This window comes from Monodelphis domestica, chromosome 4 (assembly GCF_027887165.1).
Source record: "Monodelphis domestica isolate mMonDom1 chromosome 4, mMonDom1.pri, whole genome shotgun sequence".
Classification (NCBI taxonomy): domain Eukaryota; kingdom Metazoa; phylum Chordata; class Mammalia; order Didelphimorphia; family Didelphidae; genus Monodelphis; species Monodelphis domestica.
In genome coordinates, this window is record NC_077230.1 from 354995217 (window position 1) to 355020570 (window position 25354).

The 25354-nt window shown below is 38.2% G+C and overlaps 1 protein-coding gene and 1 pseudogene across 1 annotated transcript; one reads left to right on the forward strand and one right to left on the reverse strand.

Moving 5' to 3' along the window:
• Positions 1–2252: 2252 nt before the first annotated feature.
• On the reverse strand, positions 2253–3371 carry LOC130458999 (inositol-trisphosphate 3-kinase A-like; annotated as a pseudogene).
• LOC100023923 (olfactory receptor 52N2) lies at positions 2369–25139 on the forward strand. The gene is made up of 2 exons (XM_007491157.3): positions 2369–3986; positions 23500–25139. The coding sequence occupies exon 2, from the start codon at positions 23547–23549 to the stop codon at positions 24501–24503; it is 957 nt and encodes a 318-aa protein (XP_007491219.2). The 5' UTR covers positions 2369–3986; positions 23500–23546; the 3' UTR covers positions 24504–25139.
• The last annotated feature ends 215 nt before the right edge of the window (positions 25140–25354 follow it).

Genomic DNA, 25354 nt, shown 5'->3' on the forward strand with positions numbered 1-25354 from the left:
TGGGCTTTTTTTTTCCATGCCTGGAATGTTCTCCCTCTTCAGTTACAACTACTGATCTCCCAACTAAAATATCACCTTTTACAAGAAGCCTTCACACACTTAGTTCCTTCCTTCTTATAATTTTTCCTATTAATTCTTTAAAAAAAAAACCTTCTTAAATTGAATAGTATGTGTTGGTTCCAAGGCTGAAGAGTGGTAAGGGCTAGACAGTGGAGGTTAAATGACTTGCCCAGGGTCACACATCTGGGAAGTGTCTGAGGCCAGATTTGAGCCCAGGACCTCCCATTTTTAGGCCTGGCTCTTAGTCCACTGAGCTACCCAGCTGCCCCCTTGATAAATATCTGTTGATTGACTGTCTGCCAGGCCAAGACAACCTTCAATCACCACTGTGGTATAAGACTCCAACAGACCCTGAAGTGTGAACTCTTGTAATTTCTGAGTTATAAACTGAATGGTGTCAAGTCAAGTATTCTAACTTTTCTGGAAATCCAAAGTTGGGAAAGCCCCTCAGTTGCTGGACAAGACCCTGGGGAAAATTTACACCTTATCCAAGAAGTAGCAGGACAGGGCTACCCTAAATAAAATGGGTTAGGGATTCAATCATTTGATTGAATCAAATCAAATCAATCAATCAAAGAGCTACCAGGAAGAAAAGAGGAAGGTCCCTTTACAAATTCACAAGTTTTACAATTTGTGAATTGTATCCCACAGTCTGAATGGGAACAGATAAGCAAAAGATGCTGGCAGAGGGAGCCTCCAAGGACAGCACAAACTGAATGATTCCAATTATGAGAGGGTTAAATTACATTTACAGGGTAGGAGGCCAACCTAGCAGGAAAGATAAGACAACCTACAGATAGGACCTGGCCTTTCCACCAGCATCTCTGAAAATTGGAGACAAGCATATTCTCTCCTCTAAAACTATGGCTCTAATATCTAAGATGACTCTGACCTAGGCAGAAGTTAAACAGTGAGGTGGATAAAGGAATGAGTGGTGACCTCTAATCTTCAACTTTCTATTGGGAATTAGTTCTATTCTTATGGAAAAGGAGGAGGAATTGTGGGATCATTATGAAGGACTTGAAAGTGGAACTTCATTAATGCCTTACTCAAACATGTCCCCATTGCCCCATAGATTGGAGATAGGCTGGAAGCATGGGACCAGGGAGGATGTAAGAAACATGGGATTTTGTATCTGGGTCATGAATAAATACCATAACTTTTCAATAAATGTTTTCTCAGATGATCTGAGCTCTTTCATCCAGTGGCTTAGCTTCCTCAGGAGTAAAAGAAGATGAGTACACTGGGCCAAGTGGAGACCCTGAAGATCCAGACCACATCTCCACCCCTATCCTGTGGAAGTCAACCCACTTTTGCACATAAAAAGACCACAGTGTTAAAATCATGGTGTAAACTTCTACCTCAAAGGAGGGTCCCTAATAGTTGACACTCAATATCTGGGGCCAGGTATGTATCATTAAGTAAAGAAGAAAAGAGTGCTTTAGGGTCCTGTCTTCGTGTAGCCAGGGCTAATGAAAACGGTGGTGGGTAGGAGAAGATTGGATCTTCCTCCTTACAAGTTTGCCATCTTGGCCTACACTCATGACCCATCTAGCACTTACTTAGCAATAATCCTCCAAAGGGAAAAGACAGAGCTCTCTCTGGATTACCTGTTCCCCCCTCACACCCCCCACAGAATGAAAGACAGGGGGCAGCTGGGTGGCCCAGTGGATTGATAGCCAGGCTAGAAAGGGGAGGTCCTAGATTCAAATTTGAGCTCAAACACTTTCTAGTTGTGTGACCCTGGGAAAGTCAGTTAACCCCCATTGCCTAGCCCTTACCACTTTTCTGCCTTGGAGCCAATATACAGTATTGTATAAGATAAGGGTTGGTTTGTTTTTTACAGTAAAAGATCATGGATGCCTGACCCCAAGCAAGGTAACACTCAAGGCATTTCTCTAACCATCTGTGACACTGATTCTCTCTTCACAAGAATATGGATGATGTCATTCCCGTCCAGTCTCCAGCGGGAGACCACCTGCAGCATCTATCTGATATACTTTTTTTTTTCTTTCAGCATTAGTGAGTTTTCCTGAAGAGAGAAGGAGAGAGGTAGTGTCCCCCATTTGCGAAATAAAACTCCCAAATCAGCTCCCTTCCTCTCTATTTCCCAAACCCAAAGGGCGAGACTGCAGTCCGTTTCTCCCAAAGGTGGGCAGGGGGAAGGAGGAAGAAAGAAACCGTACCTTCCTCCTCCCAATTAAAGTGGAGAGCTGGAGTACTGCAGTCTATCTGGGAATCTTGGAGCCTACCAAGGCCTGTGAATGCAAGACCAGCAGGCGGCAGCAGTTGAAGACCATCGGACAGTGGTCCCGAGGAACTCAGGGACAGGGACCGAACCAATCTCATCTCTCAGCCTGGCATGCCAGGGTGCGGATGAGATTGATCCTTTCGGTTTCCTTCTTCCCAGGGACGCACGTGGTACAGGCAGTCCCCGTAGCACAGCGGCGTGATCTTGCCGAAACCAAGAAGCCCTAAACTTGCGCCGAGGCTGTGGTCACGCAAGAAGAGAAGGGAACTTCTACCTAATTTGTGTCTAGGAAGAACTCCGACACGCCCAAGGCTCTCTGATCTCTTGCGGTAGGTTCACATATTTCCTCAACACCTTGGCATCCTCTTCTACCAACTCAGCAAAGACCCTAATCCCGGCTTCCCGTCGTCTTGAAGTCACTGCCGCAGGAGCCGTCGGCTTTCTTCGTGCTCTAGATGAGGCGCTGGTGCTGATTCTCTCCAGCTAATGCCCTAGCGTAGAAACAGCGCCACGTAGGTTCTTTAGTCTTCGGAGCGGAAGGGTCCACAGCCACAGTGTTTTTATACATATTCTTGTGTAGCTTGGGCCGCTCTCACGACTTGGTCAGTTCTTCTTCCATTAAGTCCATGCACTCCTCAGGTCCCGTCGAAGCCTGTCGGCAGATCCTAAAGCTACAGGTAGCTTTCGCGGTCTCGCTCCACCACACGGTGGAAGGTGGGCACTCGTCCTCGAATCGTTTAACCAGCAGCTGCGCTCGGGCTCTGAACAGCATTTCAGGATGATTCCGTTTGTTGTTGCAGCCTTGAAATTTCCAGTGCGAACCGCCAGCCGCACCGAGGCGTAGCGCTTTCTAAAAGGGCAGATAACTGACAGATTCGTCATAGTCCGGATCTTCTGCTGGTGATTTCTCTGACCCACTTCGCTTTGCTCTAGCTGCAAGTTGCAGCGGAAATGGCTCTCCAGGGTCCTCCCGCATCAACTAGAAGTCGGTAGAAGAGACAGACGAGGTGAAGAGGCTGCGGGACTGCTGCAGGCGCGTGGAGCCCGCGGTATTGAACATCGGCTCTCTGGCTTCGGTGGCTGGATACTCAGCTTCTCTGCTGTCACGATCCTCTGGGGAACTCCCACCAGGACTCCGACTAGGTGCAGCAATCCGTGGGGGTGGGGAGGGTGGGGGACTAAGTCCCCGCACCGTTTACCCAGGGGATTCCTAGGTCGCTGAGCGCTGAACCTGGAAGAGCAGAAACAGGTTCTCGATGTGGAGCCCGAATGAGAATCGGGGGAGTGTCATGTCATGTGAGGAGCTGCAGAAACCAAGCCCGCCAGTGCTCAGATAAACTTCTTGAGGTTTTTCACATTCAATTGAGGGCATAGCTTTTGTCTGCTTTGTCCGTCAGGGGACGGGGAAGCTGGGGCCGCATCTTGCTCTTGCCTGGGATGCAGAAAAGTCTCAGTACGTCCGTTCTCTCTATGTGCACTTGTCAAAGCTGACAGCCATCTGCAAAAAGCTCAACTCTCAGAACTTGTAGAACCTTGTGGGAAAAGTCCCTGTTAGATGAACCCAGAAAGTCTCCAAGGTCTTATGCAAGGAGGACCAGACCTCCCTATGCCTGAAATTCAGGACTATGTGGCTCATACCCTTTCCCCTATAGAAGAGACTGTTCAGAACTGTTGGGTGAGTAATTTAAGGCATCAGAAGGATTATATATTAATATATATCTGCATGTATGTATATATGTTATGTATCACGTGTGTGTATTTGAAGGAGTCAGAAAGAGAATCGTATGTAAATATTTTGAATGAAAAGGGAGAAAAGGAAAGGAATGATCATAGTAGATTGGGCCCAATGAGGCTAGGCTCTTGAGGGAATGTGATGGTGGGGAACAGGGGAAGTAGAATATGATATCCCTTCTAGGCATGAACATGCTTATTTGGCAGAGAGAAAGCAATAGCAACTTCTGTGGGTGTCAATGCAATGGGACAAACCATTTAATTTACAGAGTTGGAAGAGATGCCAGATTTCTTGATTTGTTTTCCACAAAGGTAGGTGTTTCCCCCACTAAAACCCTTCCCTTCTGTCTTAGAATTGATACTAAGTGTCTGTTCTAAGGCAGAAGAGTAGTATGGCCCAGGCAATCATTGTTAAATGGGTCATAGCCAAGGTCATAGCTAGGAAGTGTCTGAGTCCACATTTGATCCCAGCACCTCCCATCTCCAGGCCTGGCTCTCTATTTGCTCTGCTACCTAGCTGCCCCTAAAGGTAGTTGTTGAAATGATTAAAAAACAAAACAAGGTGGGGTGGGGTAGCTGAGTGGCTCAGTGGATTGAGAGTCAGGTCTAAAGGGGGAGGTCCTAGGTTCAAATCTGGCCTCAGATACTTCCCAGCTGTGTTACCCTGGGCAAGTCACTTAACCCCCATTGCTTAGCCCTTACCACTCTTCTGCCTTGGAGCAAATACACAGTATTGACTCCTAGATGGAAGGTAAGGGTTAAAAAAACAAACAAATAACAGGCATTCCCCTGGGGTAGAGACAGCAGTTGGCAAGGAAAATTAAGTAGGGACTTTGAGCTTTGATAAGACAGGGTACTTCACTGTAGTGTGTCACTTGATGAATCTCTTCTCTATAGAGCCCTCTTCAATTGAAAAAATATGAATAGAGTAGAATGAGAAAATGCATAATTTCCTGCCTGAGGAAGAGCTGAAATATATGGGCGTCATGAAGCAGCATTAAGATCACCTTGTCTGGATAATTGAGAAGTACTGTGATATTCCTTTTTTTTTTTAACCCCTTACCTTCTGTCTTACAATTGATAATGAATGTTTGTTTGGTAAGAGCTAGGCAATCTGGATTAAATGACTTGTGAAGGGCCACAAAATAGGAAATGTCTGGGACAAATTTGAATCTGGAAACTCCTGTATCTAGGCCTGGCTTTCTATCCACCGAACCACCTAGTTGCCCCTGTAATACACTTTTAAAACAAATAATAAATGTTGCAGAAACCATCTAAGAGATTAATGAAACAAGATGCAGAACTTATTTAAAGGTCTTTGAGGTGAAAACTGGGCAAAGCTCTCCAGAGCCAGATGTACCAGGATGTCCTTTTAGGATCTTAAACTTCTGAGGCTTCTAGTCTATTGCCTAGAGAAAGGTTAGGGCACAATGCAAGCATAGCTTGTACTTCTCCATTGTAGAATTCCTTTTACTCTGAATATATGCTTCTGCCCCAGGTTTAAGCTTATTAAATGCTTTTGTCAGAATTCAGTGAGTAGTCACATCAATGCTACCTTTCATTGGCAAAGGGCATTTTTCTTTAGAAAGGAGGCAAATTTGGTGATATTAGACATCCCTTTTAGGAGAAGGGCCATTAACCATCCAAAAAATTAAGGAGGAGCAACAGACAGTCTTGTCTTAACTTTATGTATTCAACAAGTCCTGACTGTCAACTTGGAGTCTAGAAACCACATCTTGAGATCTTGAGAACCCCAAGTTTCTCTGAAGACCTCAAGTTTGACTTTGTCATGTGAGAATTTCTCCTGTGGGAAATTCCAGGCTCAGAGTTTCAGACTAATAATAAACCTTATTTTAGGTGGAGCAAGCAAGCAAGCTCAATCAGATGTTAAGTACCCTTTTTGTCCTAGAAGTTCTATTGTATCAAAGTCCTTTCTCTGGTGGCTCAGTCCTTGGCTGGATCTTTCTCTTTTTGTGTCCTTTGTAAGGCATCAGCCTCTCCATTATAATCTTGTCTAGAACTCCTCACTTCTTTGTAACCTTTGTAAAGCCAATCAACTATACTCCGGTCCTCAGTTCCCCAAGAGGTATACAAGTTCCCCAATTTTCTTGGTTCCTTGCAGCTAAGTCTCCTGTGATGATGTTTCCCAGGGATATTGTCCCCAGAGTCCCAGTGTGTGGACCCCAAGTGTTTGGTGCTGGGCTCTGGACACAGTCAAAACATTGAACCTGTCCTTTCCTGATTAAAGACTTGGTTTTTCTGACTGCTTTAGTAGTTCTGTGTTTTTTTCTAAGGTAACATGGCAATAGAAGGTATTGGTCTGAAGGAAAGCTTACATGCCTCTTAGGACTTTCAACTTTCCTCTTTTTTCTCTCTATAGTGAATATCACAAAGGATCCCACAAGTGTCAGTCCCTATGTCATTTTATTTGAAGATTTGAAGAATGTGAGATTATAGAAGTGACTATTTGTGAATTAGTCTAACATTAATGAAAAATCTTCTTGTTATCCTCTTTTGCTCTATAATGCTATCAAAGGCACCCTCATTTATGGAATGCACTGTGCCACTCTAAAAGCCTATTTGGTCTCTCTTTTCTCTTAGTCTTCCAGTGCTAAGAACAAAGGTTGGATCCATGACCATCTGTCCATTGGAATGTAGTGTTTTTGAGAATTGCTATGTCTGACTGATTTTTAAAAAACTCTTACCTCCTGTCTTAGAAGATTTAATATAATAAAGAAGTGGACATGACTGAAAGAAATTATTTGCATGTTGTTTTCACCATAAGAATGTACGGGCTTGTTTTTCCTTTCTTATCATTATCTCCCTACTCTAGCCTCTGATTTTCTTAAAGCTCAGTTCTGACCATGTGACATTCCTATTCCATAAACTCCAGAGATTCCCTATTGACTCCAGGATCAAATACAAAATCTCCTTTCTGCCATTCCTTCATGACCTAGTACTCTTCACTTCAGTGACTTTGGCCCCCTGGCTTATCCATGAATGAGACAATCCATCTTTTTGTTCCATACTTGGAATGCTCTCCCTTTTCTTCTACTGGTTTCTTCTGAGCTCTATCTATCTTCTATAGAAAGCCTTTCCCAACCCTTTTTAATTCTAGTGTATTCTCTCTTAATTATTTCCAATCTACCCTGTATTTAGCATTTTTGTACTAATTTATCTATTGTTTACTCCTTTAGATTGTGAGCTTCTTGTGGGCCTGAATTTTCTTTTGTCTTTCTTTTTATCCACAGTCCTTAGCCTGGGACACTAAAGGCATTGGATAACTGTTTATTGACTAATTCTTAGCCCCAGGGGAAAGCACAGATCTAGGCAACTAGTAAATGTTTATTACCTTGGTTGATAGAAGTTATTGATGTTTGTTTTGTCCTTTTTTGAAGAGGATGAATGACATCATGTGGAATGATGTCTTGACTTTCACTTGAATTGGATTGAAATGAGGCAGAGTTGTTGTATCATCAGTCAGCCTCACTCTTCTTATAGTCATTAAACTCTAGTGGCAAAACAGAAATCTGGACCACTGGTGATGGCCTGGGATGCAGAGGATAACCTTGGCATCCTCAATGTCTGACCAAGCTTTAAGCCTTCCACAGTACCTGCTTCAATCACCATTACAGCAAATTGTTTACATCTGTCTATTCTGCTGGGGGGAAGTCATCACATTCTGGGCTTAGACCCCTAACTCACCTATAGCTTTGAGTCCTGTTACTCTCAACTTGGTTTAGCCTGTCTACCAACATAGTTTTACCAGGATGTAGCCACTGTTCATGCTACAGCTTCTTGGAGCCCCAGCTGAGAGATGGATGAAATGGTGAATGAGTAAAACTGAGAAGAGCTTGGTGTGCTCTCACACCAGAGATGTTATCCTCCTTGTAGTTTATAGCAAGTGCTTTATAAAGATTTGATCAGTCAATGACTGATCAAATTGAAATTTTATTCAATGGTAGGAACATTAAAAGAACTGAGCAATTTCCCAGAGGCAAATTCCTCCTATTCATGTCCTTTCTACTAATTCTGGATCCAGGCCATTATCCATTTGTGGTAGTCTATCCAACATAGATACAGAGATGAACTAACTTTTAGTTCTTCATCTAATATGGAGAATATCATAGTCTATACAGTAGACAATCCTTATCTACTTTTTTTTTTCTGCACAAAAAATTTAGCTGAACTTTTTTGGTGAAAAGTATCTTTTACAGGCTCCTTAGCTTTACAGGATTTGAATTGTTAAACACAATGTCATCTAGTATCTAGAGGACCTCCGGTGGAAACCTTGGGCCTTTGGGAACATTGACAAAGAAACATTATTTCCTGGAAAAATTTTTGAAAATTTATCTCTTGAGGAATGGATCTTTGTCTAATAAGTTTGAGTCAGATCCTTAAATATTTTGGATATGAGATCTTTATCAGAGAAAATTGCTCCAAAAGATTTTTTTTTCTAGTTACCTCTTTCAAAGGCAAGAAATTTTTAAAAGAGGTGGGCTTGGTGGACTATATTTTTCCTGTGACCTCTCACTCCATATGCCCAGCCTGTTTTGTAGTAGAGCCTAGAGTATGTTGAAGCCTGACTGAGATAGCCAGCTATTAAATATTTGGTGTGACCATTTATTCTTTGGAAATCAGTAAACTCCTAATCAGAATTTGATTTATTGTTTTGTTGATTGTCTAGGCATAAGAAAGTGATGAAGAAAATGTTAATAATGCTGATTGAACTTAAAAGTGTTTCATGCATATATGTTTTTCCTCATAGAGAGTTGGATATTAAACATTTACCAATAAATCCATGTAGAGCCCTATTTGAGTGGTACCAAGCTTTGGCTTCTCTTGGCAGAAAAGCATAAATTTCCAGATAGGTCAACTGGTGAAGTTTGAGTGGAAGACAAGTCCTAGAAGCTGCCTAGGCTAATAGGTCTGCTACATTAGTAAAGAAAGGTTCTAGAAATGAAGAGATCAAACCATGCTAGTTTAGTGGAAAGTCAAGATACTCTTTTCCATAAGTAGCTTTGGGTAAGCTTACAAAACACTTTTTAAACAGACTCATTGAAGCCTTTACTTGAGAATGTATAAGACTTGAAAACAACAATAATAACAAAAGTAAGGCTATATGATTGTTTATAAAAAAGAGGTCAGAATCGAAAAAAAGATTTCTCATCTGATGGAGGTGGGTACTCATGATGCAAACAAACAATTCATACTTACCCATTCAGTTCACTCCTCCCCCATTTTTTTTTTTTTTGGTGGTGGGATAAGGCAAGCATGGAATCATATAACTATTCATGGAAACATATAACTTTCTCCAAAGCAGATCATCAATTATTTAGCAGCATATAGTTTTAGGGAATTTCCATGAGGTCACTAAGAGGCTAAAGGACTTTCATAGCATCACATTGTTAAATATATGTCTAGAGGATTAGAACTCAAGTCTTCTTGACTTCAGGGTTTGGTTTCTATTTACTTTAATGGTTTGTCCCTCATGTCACTACATTTATTCACCAAATGGAGTTTACCCAATGTGCTAGAGATTTTCTTATTCCTTGGGCATTGCAATGATATCAACTAATCACCTGTACTGACCAATGAATAGCTCCTGATTTCAAGATGTGAACTGACTCTTTTTCTCTGATCAGATATTTCCATGATGATACTGCTTGTTCTGAATAATTCCTTGCTTAATATGATTTATCACTTTTTATATGGGTTATGATTTAGGGTTTTGGTTTTAAAAGATTATTATAAAAATGAATAATATGGAAACAGGAATTGAATGATAATACATGTATAACCCAGTGGGATTTCTTGTCAGCTCTGGGATAGGGGAGGGAAAAGGGGAGGGAGAGAACATAAATCATGTAACCATGGGAAAATATTTAAAAATAAAAATTTAAAAATAATTCCTTGTTTATAATGTGTTGTGGTCTGCTCACATTCACTATAAATCTCTTCATGCCCTTTGGGAGTCCATAGAATTCATTTTGGGGGAAATTATCAGTAGAAGAAAATTGATAGTAAAAAGATAAACTTTTGTTTAAGGAGAATGGTAGCAGCACTAAAAGAATTGTGCAATTTCCCAGAATCAAATCCAGCCTCCTTCTTGTCCTTTTGTTGAAATCTGGATCCAGTCCATTATCCATTTGTTGTGGTCTATACAACATATACCATAGGAATTAACTATTTTTGTTTCTTCATCAAGTCAGCAGACAATTTTTTTTTGTTTTGTTTGGCTGAACTCTTTTTTTGGTGAACAAAGGATATCTTTTACAGGTTCTCTACTGTTACAGGACTGGAAGCTAATAATAAGCACAATCTGGAGTATCTAGAGGACTTCATGACTTTCTTTGATTTGGCTTTTATACTAAACATCTTTCATGTGTTACAAGTGAAAAATTGATCTAGAGGTTTATTACCAGATTTATAAGCATTTATTGGGGGGTGGAAAGGGGAGAGAAAGAGAATGCAGAAACTAACAGAGGGTCCCCTCCAAGCTGCCCAAGCAGTGCTGAGGCTGGACAGAGATCAAGAGATAAGATAAGAGAGCAAAGAGTCAGCCCAGTTAGTCAGTTAGTTCAAGAGGGGAGTAAAAAGGCCAGTCTCCTTCCCAAACTTGCTTTTTAAATTTCCTAGCTCCTTGAGTTTATGGAATCAGTATTGATATTTAATATTGAAGGTTCATTTAAAAATACCTATTAGCCCTGAAAACATTATGTACCCAAAAGCAAACCTGCTATTGGTTGTTAAATATTATGGGACTTTAACTGATATTTGCCTCTGATTTCAGAAGAAGGAATTGTTAATGAACCACTGATCAGTGTGAAGGAGCACAGGATCAAGGAGACCAACAATCCATGTGGGGTTGGTGAGGATCTATGCCAAGGCATCAGAGGATTCTGGGAACTGGCTATTTGGCAAGGTCTGAGGTTGGGCTTCCCCATTTTCTGCCTTTATATGAGATTAAAATGTATCTCTGTTTGGCTTTAACTTTGGCTCACTATCCCTATGATTAAAGTAGAAATCAGACCAGGGAATCATATTTCCCTATTCCTCAGACGCTTGTCCTTTCTTCTTTAGTATGGCAATTTTCTGTAGTCCTGGCTGATGGTGATTAACTGCAATATTGCTGCACCTGTCCTGCATGCTTGTATAAGCTACCTCAATTGGACCTTGATGGTGAATCAAGAACCTGATATGATTTTAAATTATACTGATATTTATATACATATATGATTTTAATATATTTTTAAATTTAATTTTTCTCTCTCCTTTAATTTTTTGGAGAATTGATTCATACACATGGCTGTCATAAATACCTATAACCAGAATATCTTTTTCAGTTTTGTATTATATTTGTTATTAATGATCAGAGGAACCTTGGAACAAAGGAATTCCTATAGTTACATTTTTCAAGTAATCTTTTAAGCATTACATTATGAAGACAGGGGACATCTTGTAAAATAATATAAGGTAGAAATTTTTTTTTCTATCAAATAAAATAGAGAGTAAATATCTACTTGAGAAACCAGTGCTGGGCTGGGATACTGTGCTGACTCCTTATGTAACCAAGCAGGTAGTTTGGACTGATTTCAGTCCTGCAGACCCTGGTCCTAAATGAGCAGGGTAATCTTTTTACATTTTTGGGCTTGGGATTCAGATACTATAATTTATGGTACACATCTGTGGTTTCCCCAAAAAGGAGATTAGAAAATAGAATTGAGATACAGTTTTGATCACGTATAGGTATTATAAGTATTATAATTATAAGTAAATTATTATAAGTAATTATTATAAGTAAATTATTCCTATACTAAAAAAGAAATAAAATCTTACAGCATACACTTATCAGAACCACTTAAGTAGGATTTAATATCCTAACACCACTTCTCATAATCTGTTGAGAGGAAATGCTTAAAACTCAATAGAATGCAAAATAGTTTTCAGGACTGCTAAATAGGCATTTTACATTTCACCCTGGCATAAAATTGTCCAAGCAACTCCTGATATAAATCTGCTTACCTTTTTTGGATCAAACCTTTTGTCAATGGCTATACTCTGCAAGAGTTTTAGAGTAGTAGCTAGGGACTCCTGTTCTGTCACCAACCTGTTCCTGTTTCTGTTACATCCAATCACTCCTTTCATAGTACCTAGAACCTCTCAATCTTATTAGATTTACTTATTAAACCTAATCCCAGCCTGTCCAACTTAGGGCAGGTATTCATTCACCTACCATGAAGAAAGAACAAACATAAAGAGGCCATCAAAAACATTTATAAAGTGCCATTATGTGCCAAGCTCTGGGCCAAACATTAGGGATCCAAAAAGAGACAAAAGACAGTTTCTGTCCTCAAGGACCTTCCAGTCTAATGGAAGAGTCAATGATATATAAGAAAAGAAGGAAATAATAAGAGAGGGAAGGTATTAAAATTAAGGGAGGCTGGGAAAAGCTTTCTATAGAAGGGATTTTTGTTGGTACTTGAAGGAAGCAGTAGGCAGAGATGAGAGAGCACTTCAGCCATGTGGGACAACCAGATAAAATGGCAAGAACTTAAGGAGGTCAGTGTCGCTGGAATGAATAATACTTAGCAGGGGGTGAGGTGATAGGAGTAATTTATTAGTCTGGAAAGAAAGGAGGAAGCTAGGTTATAAAAGAGGATTTTGTATTTGATTCTGAAGGTCATAGGGAGTCACTACAGTTTTTGGGGTAGGGAAGTGACATGATTGTACATGTCCTTTAGGAAAATCAGTTTTGTGACTGTAGGATGGATTGGAGTAGGGAGAGACTTGAGGTAGTCCAAATTTAGGCTCAGGATTGACCATGCAAGACATGAAGTATCTTTTCTCAATCTTCATCCTTCTTGACCTTTCTTTGGTCTTTTGATGTTGTTCATTACTCTTTTCTTGATATTCTCTAAATTGGTGGGACTTTTCTCTCTCCTGGTTCTTTGTCTACTGATATGATTTTTTCCTTAATCATTTTTTTCTTTACTGGATCTTGTTCCAGGTCATATTCAATAATTGTGGGTGTCCCATAGGTTTTGCTCTGGGTCTTCTTCTCTTCTCCCTCTATACTACATCAGATCCCATGGATTCAATTATAACTTCTATGCTGATTCTCACACATCCATTTATCCAATCTAAACTCTTTGACGATCTCCAGTTTCATAACTATTAAACATCTTGAACTAGATTATATAGACAGCTTAAACTCAGCATGTATAAGAGTGAACTCATTAGTTTCACCCCAAACACTCCTACCCTCCAAATGTCCCTATTATTGTTGAAGGTACCACCATTCTGCCATTCCCCCAGGCTTGTTACTAGGTGTCATTCTCAACTCTCCACTGTCTTTTACCCTTCTCAGGTCAATCTGTTGTTAAGGCCCATATTGATTTCAGCTTTGCAACATCTTGAATTTGCTCCATTCTTTACTCTGATATTACCACCACCTTGATGTTGATTGGCCCTCATCTCATACCTTGGCTATAGCAATAATCTACTTGTTGGTCTGTCTGCTACAAGTCTCTTCCACTCTAATCCATCTTTCATTCAGATAGACACCTTAATCTAAATGTTGACTCTCTATTCAATAAACACCTTATAGCCTCCTAAATCTAATATTAAATCTTCTGTTTGATATTCAAAACCTTTCATAGCCTGTCCTTCCTCTCTACCTCCACACACCTTTACAGTATTTTTATATTTTATGCTCTCTCACACACTCTTTAATCCAATTCTAATTTAATCCAAATACTAACCTCTTTGCTTTTCCTTAAACAAGAGGAAATTCATCTATTGACTTTCATAAACTATTCCTCATGCCTAGAATTATGCTCTCTCCCCCTCATCCCTTCCTCCTGGATTTCCTGACTTCCTTTAAGCCTCAACTAAAATTCTGTCTTTTACAGAAAGCCTTTCCCAATCCCTCTTAACTGAAGTGTCTTTTCTCCTCTTATTTCCATTTTTTTCCTGTCTACATATAGTTTGTACTCATTTGTTTTCCTGTTGTCTCCTGCATTAGCTTCTGAGCTCCTTGAGGGCAAGGACTGTATTGTATTATTCTTTGTATCTTCAGTGTTTAGCACAGTGCCTGGAATATAGCAGTGATTTAACAAATGCTTATTGCCATAGACTTTAAGTGACTTGCTCATGATCACTATGAGACCAGTCTCTCTCCTGCTCCCTCACCTCTTTTGGAAGTAGGTCAAAGCAATCCTGACACAATGCATTGCTGGAAAGGAAGAGAAGAGACATAGGAGTAGATTCCTCTCTCTCTTATACATCCACTGAGCCATCACATCTGGAGCTCCATATTGGAGTACCTTAGCCAATAATGGAAACCTTCATTATCTCCAAATGCAAGTCCTCTATCAAGGACACATGGCTAGAAGCAGGCCTCCAAGAACCTTCGCAGAGTCCTTTAATACCAGATTTAGCAACTTTGAACATGGCATGGCCCTTTCTACATACATGCACATATACATATTCATGAATTTGATAAATGATTATTACAGTGGCAACTTGTGTCCTGGGTTTATTTCAATTAACTCTGACTATAAAATGTGATCCCCTGCAAAACATGAATGAAAAATATTCTTAGTCATTCTCTCTCTATCTGTCTCTCTCTTTCACTCTCACTCACCCACTCTCTCACTCTCTTTTCCTCTCTTTCCATATATATATGTATATATATAATATACATATATTATATATATATAGGATATCCATCACTTGTCCCTTGCTGAACATAGATACCAATCCTACACTCTTATTCCATTCATAGATCCTTTAACAAGCCCATGTGTCATGTAGTGAATCAAATGTTTTCATTAATGAGATTATAGCCCCATAGAAATTTCAAAGTAAATAAATGTAAACTCTTAAATCTGGGTTGAAAAAATCATCATAACAAATAGATCAGGAATGAAAATAGTTATACAGTGATTCATCTGAGAATGATTTTTGGGTTTTGTGCATTTATACTCATTATGAGTTAACAGTGTCATATCTCAGCTTCAAAAACAAATGCAATCAGACTACATTAAGAGAAGTTGAATTTCCAGGACTGGGATTTTGATAAGGTGGGGTGGCTGGGGGATAGATGGAAAATACCTTGCACTGATGTAACCCCCTTGATCATTGTCCAAAGCTCTGCTATCCAAATTTTCAGAAAGATTTGTAAAATGGACACCTAGTGCAAGGCAGTCAGGATGGTGAAAAGTCACCTTCATGGGGAAAGCGCTCATTAACATATGGTATTATATTCAAAGGTATGTTATTTTCCCAATTACAGGTAATAACAATTCTCAACATACATTTCCTGAGATTGTAAGATCCAAAGTGTCTCCCTCCTTTTCTTTCCTTCCCACTCTTGTAGAGGATAAGCAATTTGATCTGGGTTATACATGCAAAGCATACTTTCATATTGGTCATTGTTGCAAAGGAATACTCATATAAAACAAAATCCCCAAATAAAACCATAAATAGGTTGATGTGAAAAATAGTGTGCTTGGATCAGCATCTGACTCCAACAGCTCTTTCTCTGGAGGTGGATAGGATTCTTTATTATAAATTCTTCAGAATTGTCCCAGACAATTGTATTGCTGAGAGTACCTAAGTCTCTCACAGTTGATCTTCATACAATATTATGTGGTATTATGAGCATTAATTGAAGTAACTAGAAGTTTACTTTGGAGAAAAGAAGACTGAAGATGGTAGTGAAGCTAATAGCTGTCTTTAAGGGTAAGACTTATTCTGTTTGGCTTTAGGGGGCAGAATCAGAAACACTGGATGGAAGTTATTAAGAAGGAAAATTTAACTTCATAGAAAATAAACCATAAGCAGAAGGAAAAAAAGAAAAGAAATATTTGTTCTGAATCCATTTTGTGCCAGACACTAAGCTGAGTGCTTTACAAGTGAGATCTCATTTAATCATAATAACCTTGGAAGGTAGATGCTATTATTATCTCTCATTTTTCAGTTCAGGAAACTGAGGCAAATAAAAGGTAAATGACTAGCACAAGGTCACAGAGGTATTATTATCTGAACATTGCCATCTTGTCTAGTCCAATATTCTATCTATTTGGCTACCTTTTGCATAACTTTCAGGGCATACAAAAGTAGAATGGCTACAAGAAATATCATGTTCCCCCTGGTGAGGAATCTCTAAGCAAAGAACAGATGATTATTTGTCAAGCATATTAAAGTAGCGATTCTTATAACTTCCAAATCTAAAATGTTTCTGTTTTCTAGTTTTCAGTCACTATTGGAACATGCCCAACTCAGCAGAAAAAGATTACAATAAAATTATTTAAATAAATTCTAAATATAGATTAAATCTCAGTAGTCCTGAAGTTCCAGAGCTCTAAAGCTCTCTAGCCCTCTAGCTACATTCACCTGGGGACATTCTGCAAGAACAATCCTCAGGGAATCTAAGCAAGAAGAGTATGTAGCAGAGGTCCCAACCTGAGCTCTGGAGGTAATAGGTGCTCAAAGCTTTTGGCTAGGAATATTCTCAGTCATGCACAGGGATTTGGGCTTTGCTGGCTTTGGGGTAAGTTTGGCTGATTTTCAATGCCATATTATATGTTTTCCTGAAGACTCTCCCAGTGGAGTGTTAGCTGTAACAATTCTTGCTGAGTTACAAATGTTTAGATTTATCAGTTTTTATCAAATGTTTACCTATCAAGTTTAAGTTTGATAAATTGGTGAAGAGAAACCTAACTAAATGTATAGAGGCTTATCATCAGAAGGATGACTACCAGCTGTCAAATTTTTAAAGGAACTATTCTCACTATGTACTCTGAAATTTATCATCTTAGAGAGTTGCTTAGATAACTGAGTTTAAATGACTTTACCAGGGTGCCTCAGCTAGTATGTGTACTCCATTCTTCTTAGAACACACATAGAGTGTTTTGTTCTGTTCTAGATAACTCATTTAAAAAAAATCTTTACCTTCCATCATAGAATCAATACTTAGTATTGGTTCCAAGGCAGAAGAGTGATAAGGGCTAGGCAATGGGGGTTAAGTGACTTGCCCAAGGTCACACAGCTAGGAAGTGTCTGGGGTCAGATTTGAAGCTAGGACCTCCCTTCTCTAGGCCTGGTTCTCAATCCATTGAGCTACCCAACAGCCCCCTCAATTTTTTTTTTGGTGGGGGGGAGAGAATCACATTTGCCTATGTCCAATCCATCAATTTATGTTTTATATAATCTTTCAAAGATCTTTGAAATCATGTCAGTGAATCATCTGAAAGTGGATTAGTGATTATTTGACAGTCTTTCAGTTTACTTGGGGAAGAATACATTAAAAATTGATGGCAAAATCACAATTTTGCAGTTAGGTAATATTTTTTCTATGATTTTTCTCACTTATGGGTTCCAACTTCCTATTACTCATATTTATTCAACCCTTCCCATTCTGAAGATGATTCTCTGGGGAAGAAAAAAATAGTAGTTAGTTCTGCCTTTTCTTAATTTCCTATTATCATCCTGTTAACCCCCAATAGTCCTATTCCTTCTGATTTTCCTATTGCCTCAAGCATAGCTAATAATTCTTGTAATTGTAGTTATCCTTTGTTTTGATATCTAGCATTATTTTATCTTTAAACTCTAATATTACTGACAAATTTGTACTCTATTATCTGCCCTTGATTCTATCTTTCTACCATTTATATTAATCAGTTTTTTCCTGAGTATTTCACATTGTTCTCTTCAGACAGCTACCTTTCCTTTTTTGGGGATTTGTTTCTGATTGCTTTTTCAGAACTTGATTTTTGAGAGATACCCATTACTCTTAAGACAACTCTGCTCACATAATTAGACTATGGATCCTATTAGCATTTCCCTCCATCCTCTTGAAATCATTGTCACAAATATAAGATGAAAATGTAATTATGCCCATGTTTTTTCTTCAGTATCACAAATTCTAAGATAGAGCATTTAATTTCTTAAAGTTTCCATCATTTCTTCTTCCAGAACTGGTTCACCCTTATTTATCTGATTTATAGCCAGAATTACATTTACTTTTTAAAATGATTGCTTTTCATTAGTTTCCAGTTATGTTATTAGTTCTTTGTTAGTTATTGATTTTCCACTATTTTCAGTGTCTATGCCATTCCTCCACCCAAATACACTTTTATGACAAAGAAATACAAATAAAGAAAAGAAACCAAATCAACAAAGTGGTCATGTCTATGAATGGATGCTTCCTACTATGGTCTACCACCTCTCTGCCAGGACTATAGTAGTGTGCTTTGCCATCAGTCTTCTGAAGTCAATATCAGTCATTGAATTGATCATAATTCTGACATCTTTTAAAGTTGTTTCATTATTATTGTCATTGTATACAATATTCTCCTCATTCTATTTACCTTTCTATATCAGACCATATAAGTCTTCCTAAAGTCATAAGGATTTTCTACCTGTGACTTTTTTTTGCACAATTTTCCATTGAATTCATAATCCACAACATGTTAAGACATTCCCCAATAGACAGAGACCCACTACACTTGCAATTCTTTGAGACTACAAAGAGTACTGTTAAATTTGTTATTTTTGTTCATGTGAAACCTGTGCTTCTTTTTTGATCTCTTTGAAGTATTTGCCTCAATCTGGCATTACTAAATTAAAAAGTGTGTAATTTAATGATTTTTATAATATAATCCTATTTTGTTCTTACAGAATCACAAAATTTAATGATGAAAAGACCTTCAGTTTGCATTTTTGTCTAACCCATAACAAAAAGAATCCTCATTTCATTATGTTCCCTAACCCTTGGTGGTTGTACTATTAAGCCTATAACATTAAAAAACAAAACAAAACAAAAAAAGGCGGGGGAAGGAGGGGGACTCCACTAGTTTCTGAAGTGGTCTATTTGACTTTGAGATAATTTTAACCTAAGTGAATTTTTCCCTAGAATCAAAACTAAATTTGCATATTCATAATTTCTACCCATTGTTTGTGGTTCTGCCCTTTGGCAAATAGTACAAGCAAAATCTCTATTACACAGAATAACTCTTCAAATACATGAAGGTATCTACAGGGTTGCCCCAACAGTCTTCTCTTCTCCAGGGAAAAATATTCCCTTTTCCTTACAGCTCTCAACATATACATATACTCTAAATACTTTGTCATCCTTGTCCCACTCTGGGCAATTTGCAGTTAATAAATATCTTTCCTGAGCTATGATATATTTTGTTATCTTTCCTAATATGATACCTATGAGGTAAGTTTGGGATTGTTTTAATTCATATTTCTATGATTATTTCTGTTTCAGACCATTCTTCTATGTGGTTTTTGATAGTAAGAATAAGAGAATAATATCTCAACATCTTTGATTTTTATGACTTTTGAAGAATAAGATCATCATGGATATATTTTATATAGCACTTTATGGACTATAAAAAGCAATATTTAATTTTTCTCACAATAACCTTGTGAGATATATACTAATATAATCCTTAGTTTAAAGATGAAGAAACAAGTTCATAGAGGTTGTTTCCTGCCTAGGGTTATATATATATAGAAAATATTAGAAGTAACAGTTGAACCTATGGATTCCAGATGAATTAAAAATTTCTAAGCATCAAACTATACTGGATATCAAAGGAATATGATGTAATCTTATTGGAGGAAGGGAATATGCAAGGTTTTTCCAGTATATCTCTAGTCAATAGTATAGAACTATGAATAACAGAAGTTATAAATGGTTATTGAATTGGGCAGTTTAAAGAAAGCCAAAGGGTTTTATTTTTCTAGCTTCCAACCTTTTCATAGAAAGAAAGCTACTTAAAAATCAGGATGATTTAAGTCTCTCAATCAGTTATCATATCATATTTACTTGACCAAGTCCTTTTATTCCTATTTCTGAAACTCAAAAATCCAAGTCTCATTCTCAGAAGCTCTCTTCTTATCTACTGGTTCCTGTTGTCAAATCCCTCAGTCTTTCTGACTGTTTCTCTCTCCTTACCTTCATCCTAGAATCAATACTATATTGACTACAAGGCAGAAGAGTGGTAAGGTCTAGGCAATGGGAGTTAAATGAATTGCCGAGGGTTACAAGCTAGGAAGTGTGTGAGGGATAACTTAGCTGTCCCCTTATTTTCCTCTTCTTAAGCTATCCAAACCCTATCTTTAGTTGACTACAATGATTTTTTTTAATTAGGCCAGGAAATGATATGTGATTTTTCTGCATAACTGCCTTCAAAAGACAGGAGACCTCTCTTTTGTTAATAGTGGCTTGATAAATAATGGTCTAAATAATATCCTTCCTCAGAAAGCCATAAATCACCACTATACAACTGGAAAGAAAATTAAGAATCATCAAAGGAGAAAGAAAAAGCAACACTAGAGACATTAGAATGTGACTTTGAAGTGCAGGGACACTATAAAAAGGACTTGGTCCCATGTCAAAGTAAGCAAATAGCTCAAGGAAGATTAGAACTAGGAAAAGACATCCCATTTTATGTGCCAGTTAGGAGGTAATTGTCACTACTATTACTATCCTAATTCTATATCTTACCTATTTTCTTCTTGCTTATCTTAATAGCTCCCCCAAGGATCTCCTTGCCTTGATTTTATTTTATACACTGCTACTGTTATTATCTTCAAATTGCTCTGCTATGATTATGCTATGCTTCTCAAAGAATAGAAGACAATGATTGAATTTTGTATGTTAGACAAAGTATAAGTTGTGACCCTGGAATTGAAGGAACTCCACACTCTCCTCCAACAACCTGTCCAACCTAATTTGATTATTTTCCTTATTCTATGTTTTAGCCAGTCTGGTCTATTTTCTATTCCCTCTTCTTATCTTATTCTGTCTAACCTCTTTGCCTTTGTGCAAACTGTCCATTAAATTTGGCAAAGCTACCTCTCATCTTCACCAGATGGATTCTTCCCTTCCTTTCCTGTGAAGTCCAACTCAAAAGGCATTTCCTCTTGAAGCTTTTTTTTTGGTACCACTAGGAGAAAGCTTTTCCTTTTTCCCAAAATTTCTCATAATACTTTTTTCTGGATTCCTTCTTTGCACTTCTTTCATACAATCTTATGTCACTAACTCCCATCCAGTTTCTTTTTTGACAGGTTATTCTCCCACATCTGCAATCCCTTATGCCTCTCCTATGCCTTTTAGAATCCCTACTTTCTTTCAAAGCTCAGTTTAAGAAGCCCCTTCTGTGTGAAGCCTTTCCTACTCCTCCCAGATACTTCTGGCCTCCCTAAAGTATATTGTATTTATTTGCATTTACTTGTAAGTATACATATTGTGTTCCATGATAAAATATAAACTCCTTTGAAGCAGATTGGGTTTCATTTTTGTCTTTGAAGCGTCAGTGCTAGCAAAGTTACTGGCATGCAGTAGGCATTTCATAAATCATTGTAGTTTGATTGATTGCCCCATTCAGATGGTAAGGTTCTTGGGAGTAGGGCCTGTACCATTTTGTCTTTTTATAACCAACATCTTGCAGAGTTTCTTGTGTCAAATATATTTTCTAAGTGATCATTAGCTTGACTTGATGACTTGAATGGAAAGATAAGAGATTAGAGTCAAAGATAAAATTTCAAAGTGGATCTTGCCAGTGGAACAATTTAGAGGGCTGGTGATGTCCAAGAGGTGACTGTTACTGTGTGTGTGTGTGTGTGTGTGTGTGTGTGTGTGTGTATGTGTGTCTAAAACAGGATTTTTAAAAAAGGATAAAGTGTAGGAATTGTATGATCAGGTACTAGGGGCTGACCTAGATGACCTCTAAATCTATCATCCTATGATTAGAAGACATCCATCATTTCCTTATAGGCTTTTTTCAACCTGGAAAAAAAAAGTATCCATAAAGATTTCATTGTCATTATTTCCCTCATTCTGAATCTCTCCTCTCATGGACAAAAGAAGTAGGCAGGGCTCTTTTCAAAGTTCATTTATGTCATTCCTTTGACTCTAGATGGGACCATAGTCAAAAGACAATTTTTTCCTCTTTTTTGTTTTTAGTCTCAGATGGATTTTATTAGCAATATTAATAATTTAACAATATTAAATGTAAAACACTAAGACCAAAGAATAATAACATAAAAATTTACATTTTACTCCAAATGATTCTTTTTGATGAGACAAAGGAAAGTGATAGCAAAGTTCTAAAGAGAGGATGGGAGATGTAAGGAAAATATGTAACAATAAGGTAATTCATTGTAGTCTTTTATATACTTCTCTTAAAACTGAAACCACTACTTTCAATTCATGAAATTTATTTTTTATTCCAGGTATAGCAGATCAAATTCTTTGAATCACAATCTGGAATATAGACATAGCTAGAAGGGAAATTAGGGGCCATTAGTCTAACTCTTCATTTTACAAGATTAGGAAACTGATAACCAGAGAGTTTAAATGTTTTCCCCAAGGCCACAAATTTAATAATTTATTACAACACAGCTAATTCTAATATCTATTTCAGAGAAAGCCCAGTAGAACATAATTTCAGTTAAGAGGGATATTGGAATGATCAGAAACAATTGTAAAGCTTCTTGGAAAACATTAGGGAAATGGTTTGATGGAAGTAGTGGAATTGGAGTGGTGGAATTCTGGTGGAAAGAAGAGCCTTAAAGAAGCAGGGCAACATGGGAAGTACTTTTCATCTTGTCACTGATATTTAGAGGGCTCAAAATTTTTAAATAATTATTTTAACAGATTGTGCAATTTAAAAATGTTTCAGTTACATTTTGAAAAATCTTATATTCTTTTATCTGTGTAGAAATAATTAAACAGCCCTTAGCAAGAAAAATTAATAATACTGTCATAGTGTACTTTCCTCTCTCCTAATGACTTCACCCAGGTGAATGCATGCCAAACTCAGCCTGGCACTTCCTCCATCTCAATGCCCAGGTCACTCAGAAACTTACTTACCCTGTACTAATAGTGTCCTGGGGTTTCTTTCTCCACTAACAGAGTGGACTACTATAATGTCCCTCCATACCAAAGGGTATGGGGTCTTTTACTCCAATCCTACAATATTAGACCATGGGGGTCTGTTCTCTCAATTAAATGAATGTGTCTAGTATTATTTTGATTTGAATGTGCATTTCATGATACTTTGCCCAGGCCACAAGTTGACTAGTTCTGAAGAACACAGGGCAAGGTAATTTATACTGGGAAACTGGCATGCAAATAGACTGAGTTAAGGGATACCTTGAACTTAATTCAGTGTTTGACCAAGGGGAAAGTATTGGCAAGGATATGTCCAAATGGCACAATGACAGTCTGAGTCACCAGACGACTGAATTTGTTGGATTTCAACCAGGGTGGATTTGAATCCTCTAAATCCTTTGAGCATGATTCTTGACACATAATCTGGTTGAAAATATGAGAGATTTCTCCATTTTAAAAAAGTGGGTTCTTATCTAATATAATCATCCATATCTGATTTCCCTGATAACACTAATCTTCCCATTCTTTTTCTGGGCAGGCAGAAGCCACCATTGAAGAATATAATATGATGTCTTCTTGCCAATCATGTACAACTCCAATAGCTCCAGCTTGACCCCCACATTCTTCATTCTGAATGGAGTTCCTGGGTTGGAAGAAGCTCACACATGGATCTCCTTTCCATTCTGCTCCATGTACCTCATTGCTGTTTTGGGAAACAGTGGACTCCTCTACTTAATTCATCATGAGGAATCCTTGCACCGACCCATGTATTACTTTTTGGCTCTGCTCTCATTCACTGATGTTGCCCTCTGTACCACAACTGTACCCAATATGCTTTGTATCTTCTGGTTCAACCTTAAGGAGATCACTTTTAATGCTTGTCTGGTCCAGATGTTCTTTGTTCACATGTTGACTGGGATGGAATCTGGTGTACTCATGCTCATGGCCCTGGACCGCTATGTGGCCATCTGCTATCCCTTACGCTACACTACCATCCTCACTAATTCAGTCATTGCCAAGGCTGGGTTCATCACCTTCCTGCGAGGAGTGATGCTCATTATCCCCTTCACATTACTTTCCAAGAGGCTGCCCTACTGCCACGGGAACATCATCCCCCACACATACTGTGACCACATGTCTGTAGCTAAGGTGTCCTGTGGCAATGTCAAAGTCAATGCTATCTATGGTCTAATGGTTGCTCTGCTAATTGGTGTGTTTGATATCTGCTGCATCTCTGTGTCTTATACAATGATTCTCCGGGCTGTAGTGAGCCTCTCCTCTGCAGATGCCCGACACAAAGCCTTTAGCACCTGTACATCTCACATTTGTGCAATTGTTATCACCTATGTCCCTGCTTTCTTCACTTTCTTCACACATCGCTTTGGGGGAAACACTATTCCTCATCACATTCACATCATTGTGGCCAATCTCTACCTACTTCTGCCTCCCACAATGAATCCTATTGTTTATGGAGTAAAGACCAAGCAGATAAGAGAAGGGGTGATCAAAATATTATTTGGAGAGAAGAGTGTCTTGGCCTGAGAATAATGAACATTAGGATCAAAATGTTGGAGCATACTGTAGGGCAAGGAAAGAGAAACAGAAATTTTCAAGAGGTCTTTGTGGGTAGGAGTCAACATTTGTAGTAAAAATTATTCTAGCAGGCAAAATTCATGACTCCTATTTCATGGTAATTAACTGAATATCTGTTTGAGGAAATACACTACATGATGTGCAATAAAGAAGGCAAAAGTCTTTCTTCTATACCTCATGGAATATCCCTTGGAAAATGACCCAGATCTGGAGATACATAGAATAATAGTTATTAACTCTGATAAAGCTTCCATGGATGCTGAGCTTTGTTGTAGGCAATAGTGGAAGCTAAAAAGAAAGAAAGAGTGAGAATTCCTAAAAAATAAAGAGGCTCTAATTCATGAGACAAAAAAATTACTCTTGCAAGATTTTTATTATGCATCTCAGTGTCCAATAAATACATATATAACAAGTACAACTGTTCATAGTACCCTGGAGTAAATAAATTATAAATATTCAGATACTCTAGGTTCATTCTGAGCAGAGGTTTTAAAAAAAGATGTGGTGAAGTTTAGATGAGTGAAGAAGAAATTCAGTAAGAAATTTTGTCAACATTGGAAACAAATAAATAATGCCTGGCTTGGACATGTTCCTGTATTTGACTATTTCCTAGGGACCATGTTAAGTGAAGCATATACTTGATGACAAATTAGTGAAGATGGGAAGGGGAGAAGAAAGAGCCACTTTAGAATCAGTTATAAAGGGGAAGAAAACATAATGAGAAAGAGCTAGATGTAAAGGCACCAGGGGTGGAAACAGAAGGGAGAAAGATGGTAACATTTTCTATCAGGTTATCTTTC

Coding starts and splice junctions, on each gene's coding strand:
- LOC100023923 (XM_007491157.3), top strand. CDS start 23,547: ATGTACAACTCCAATAGCTCCAGCTTGACCCCCACATTCTTCATTCTG.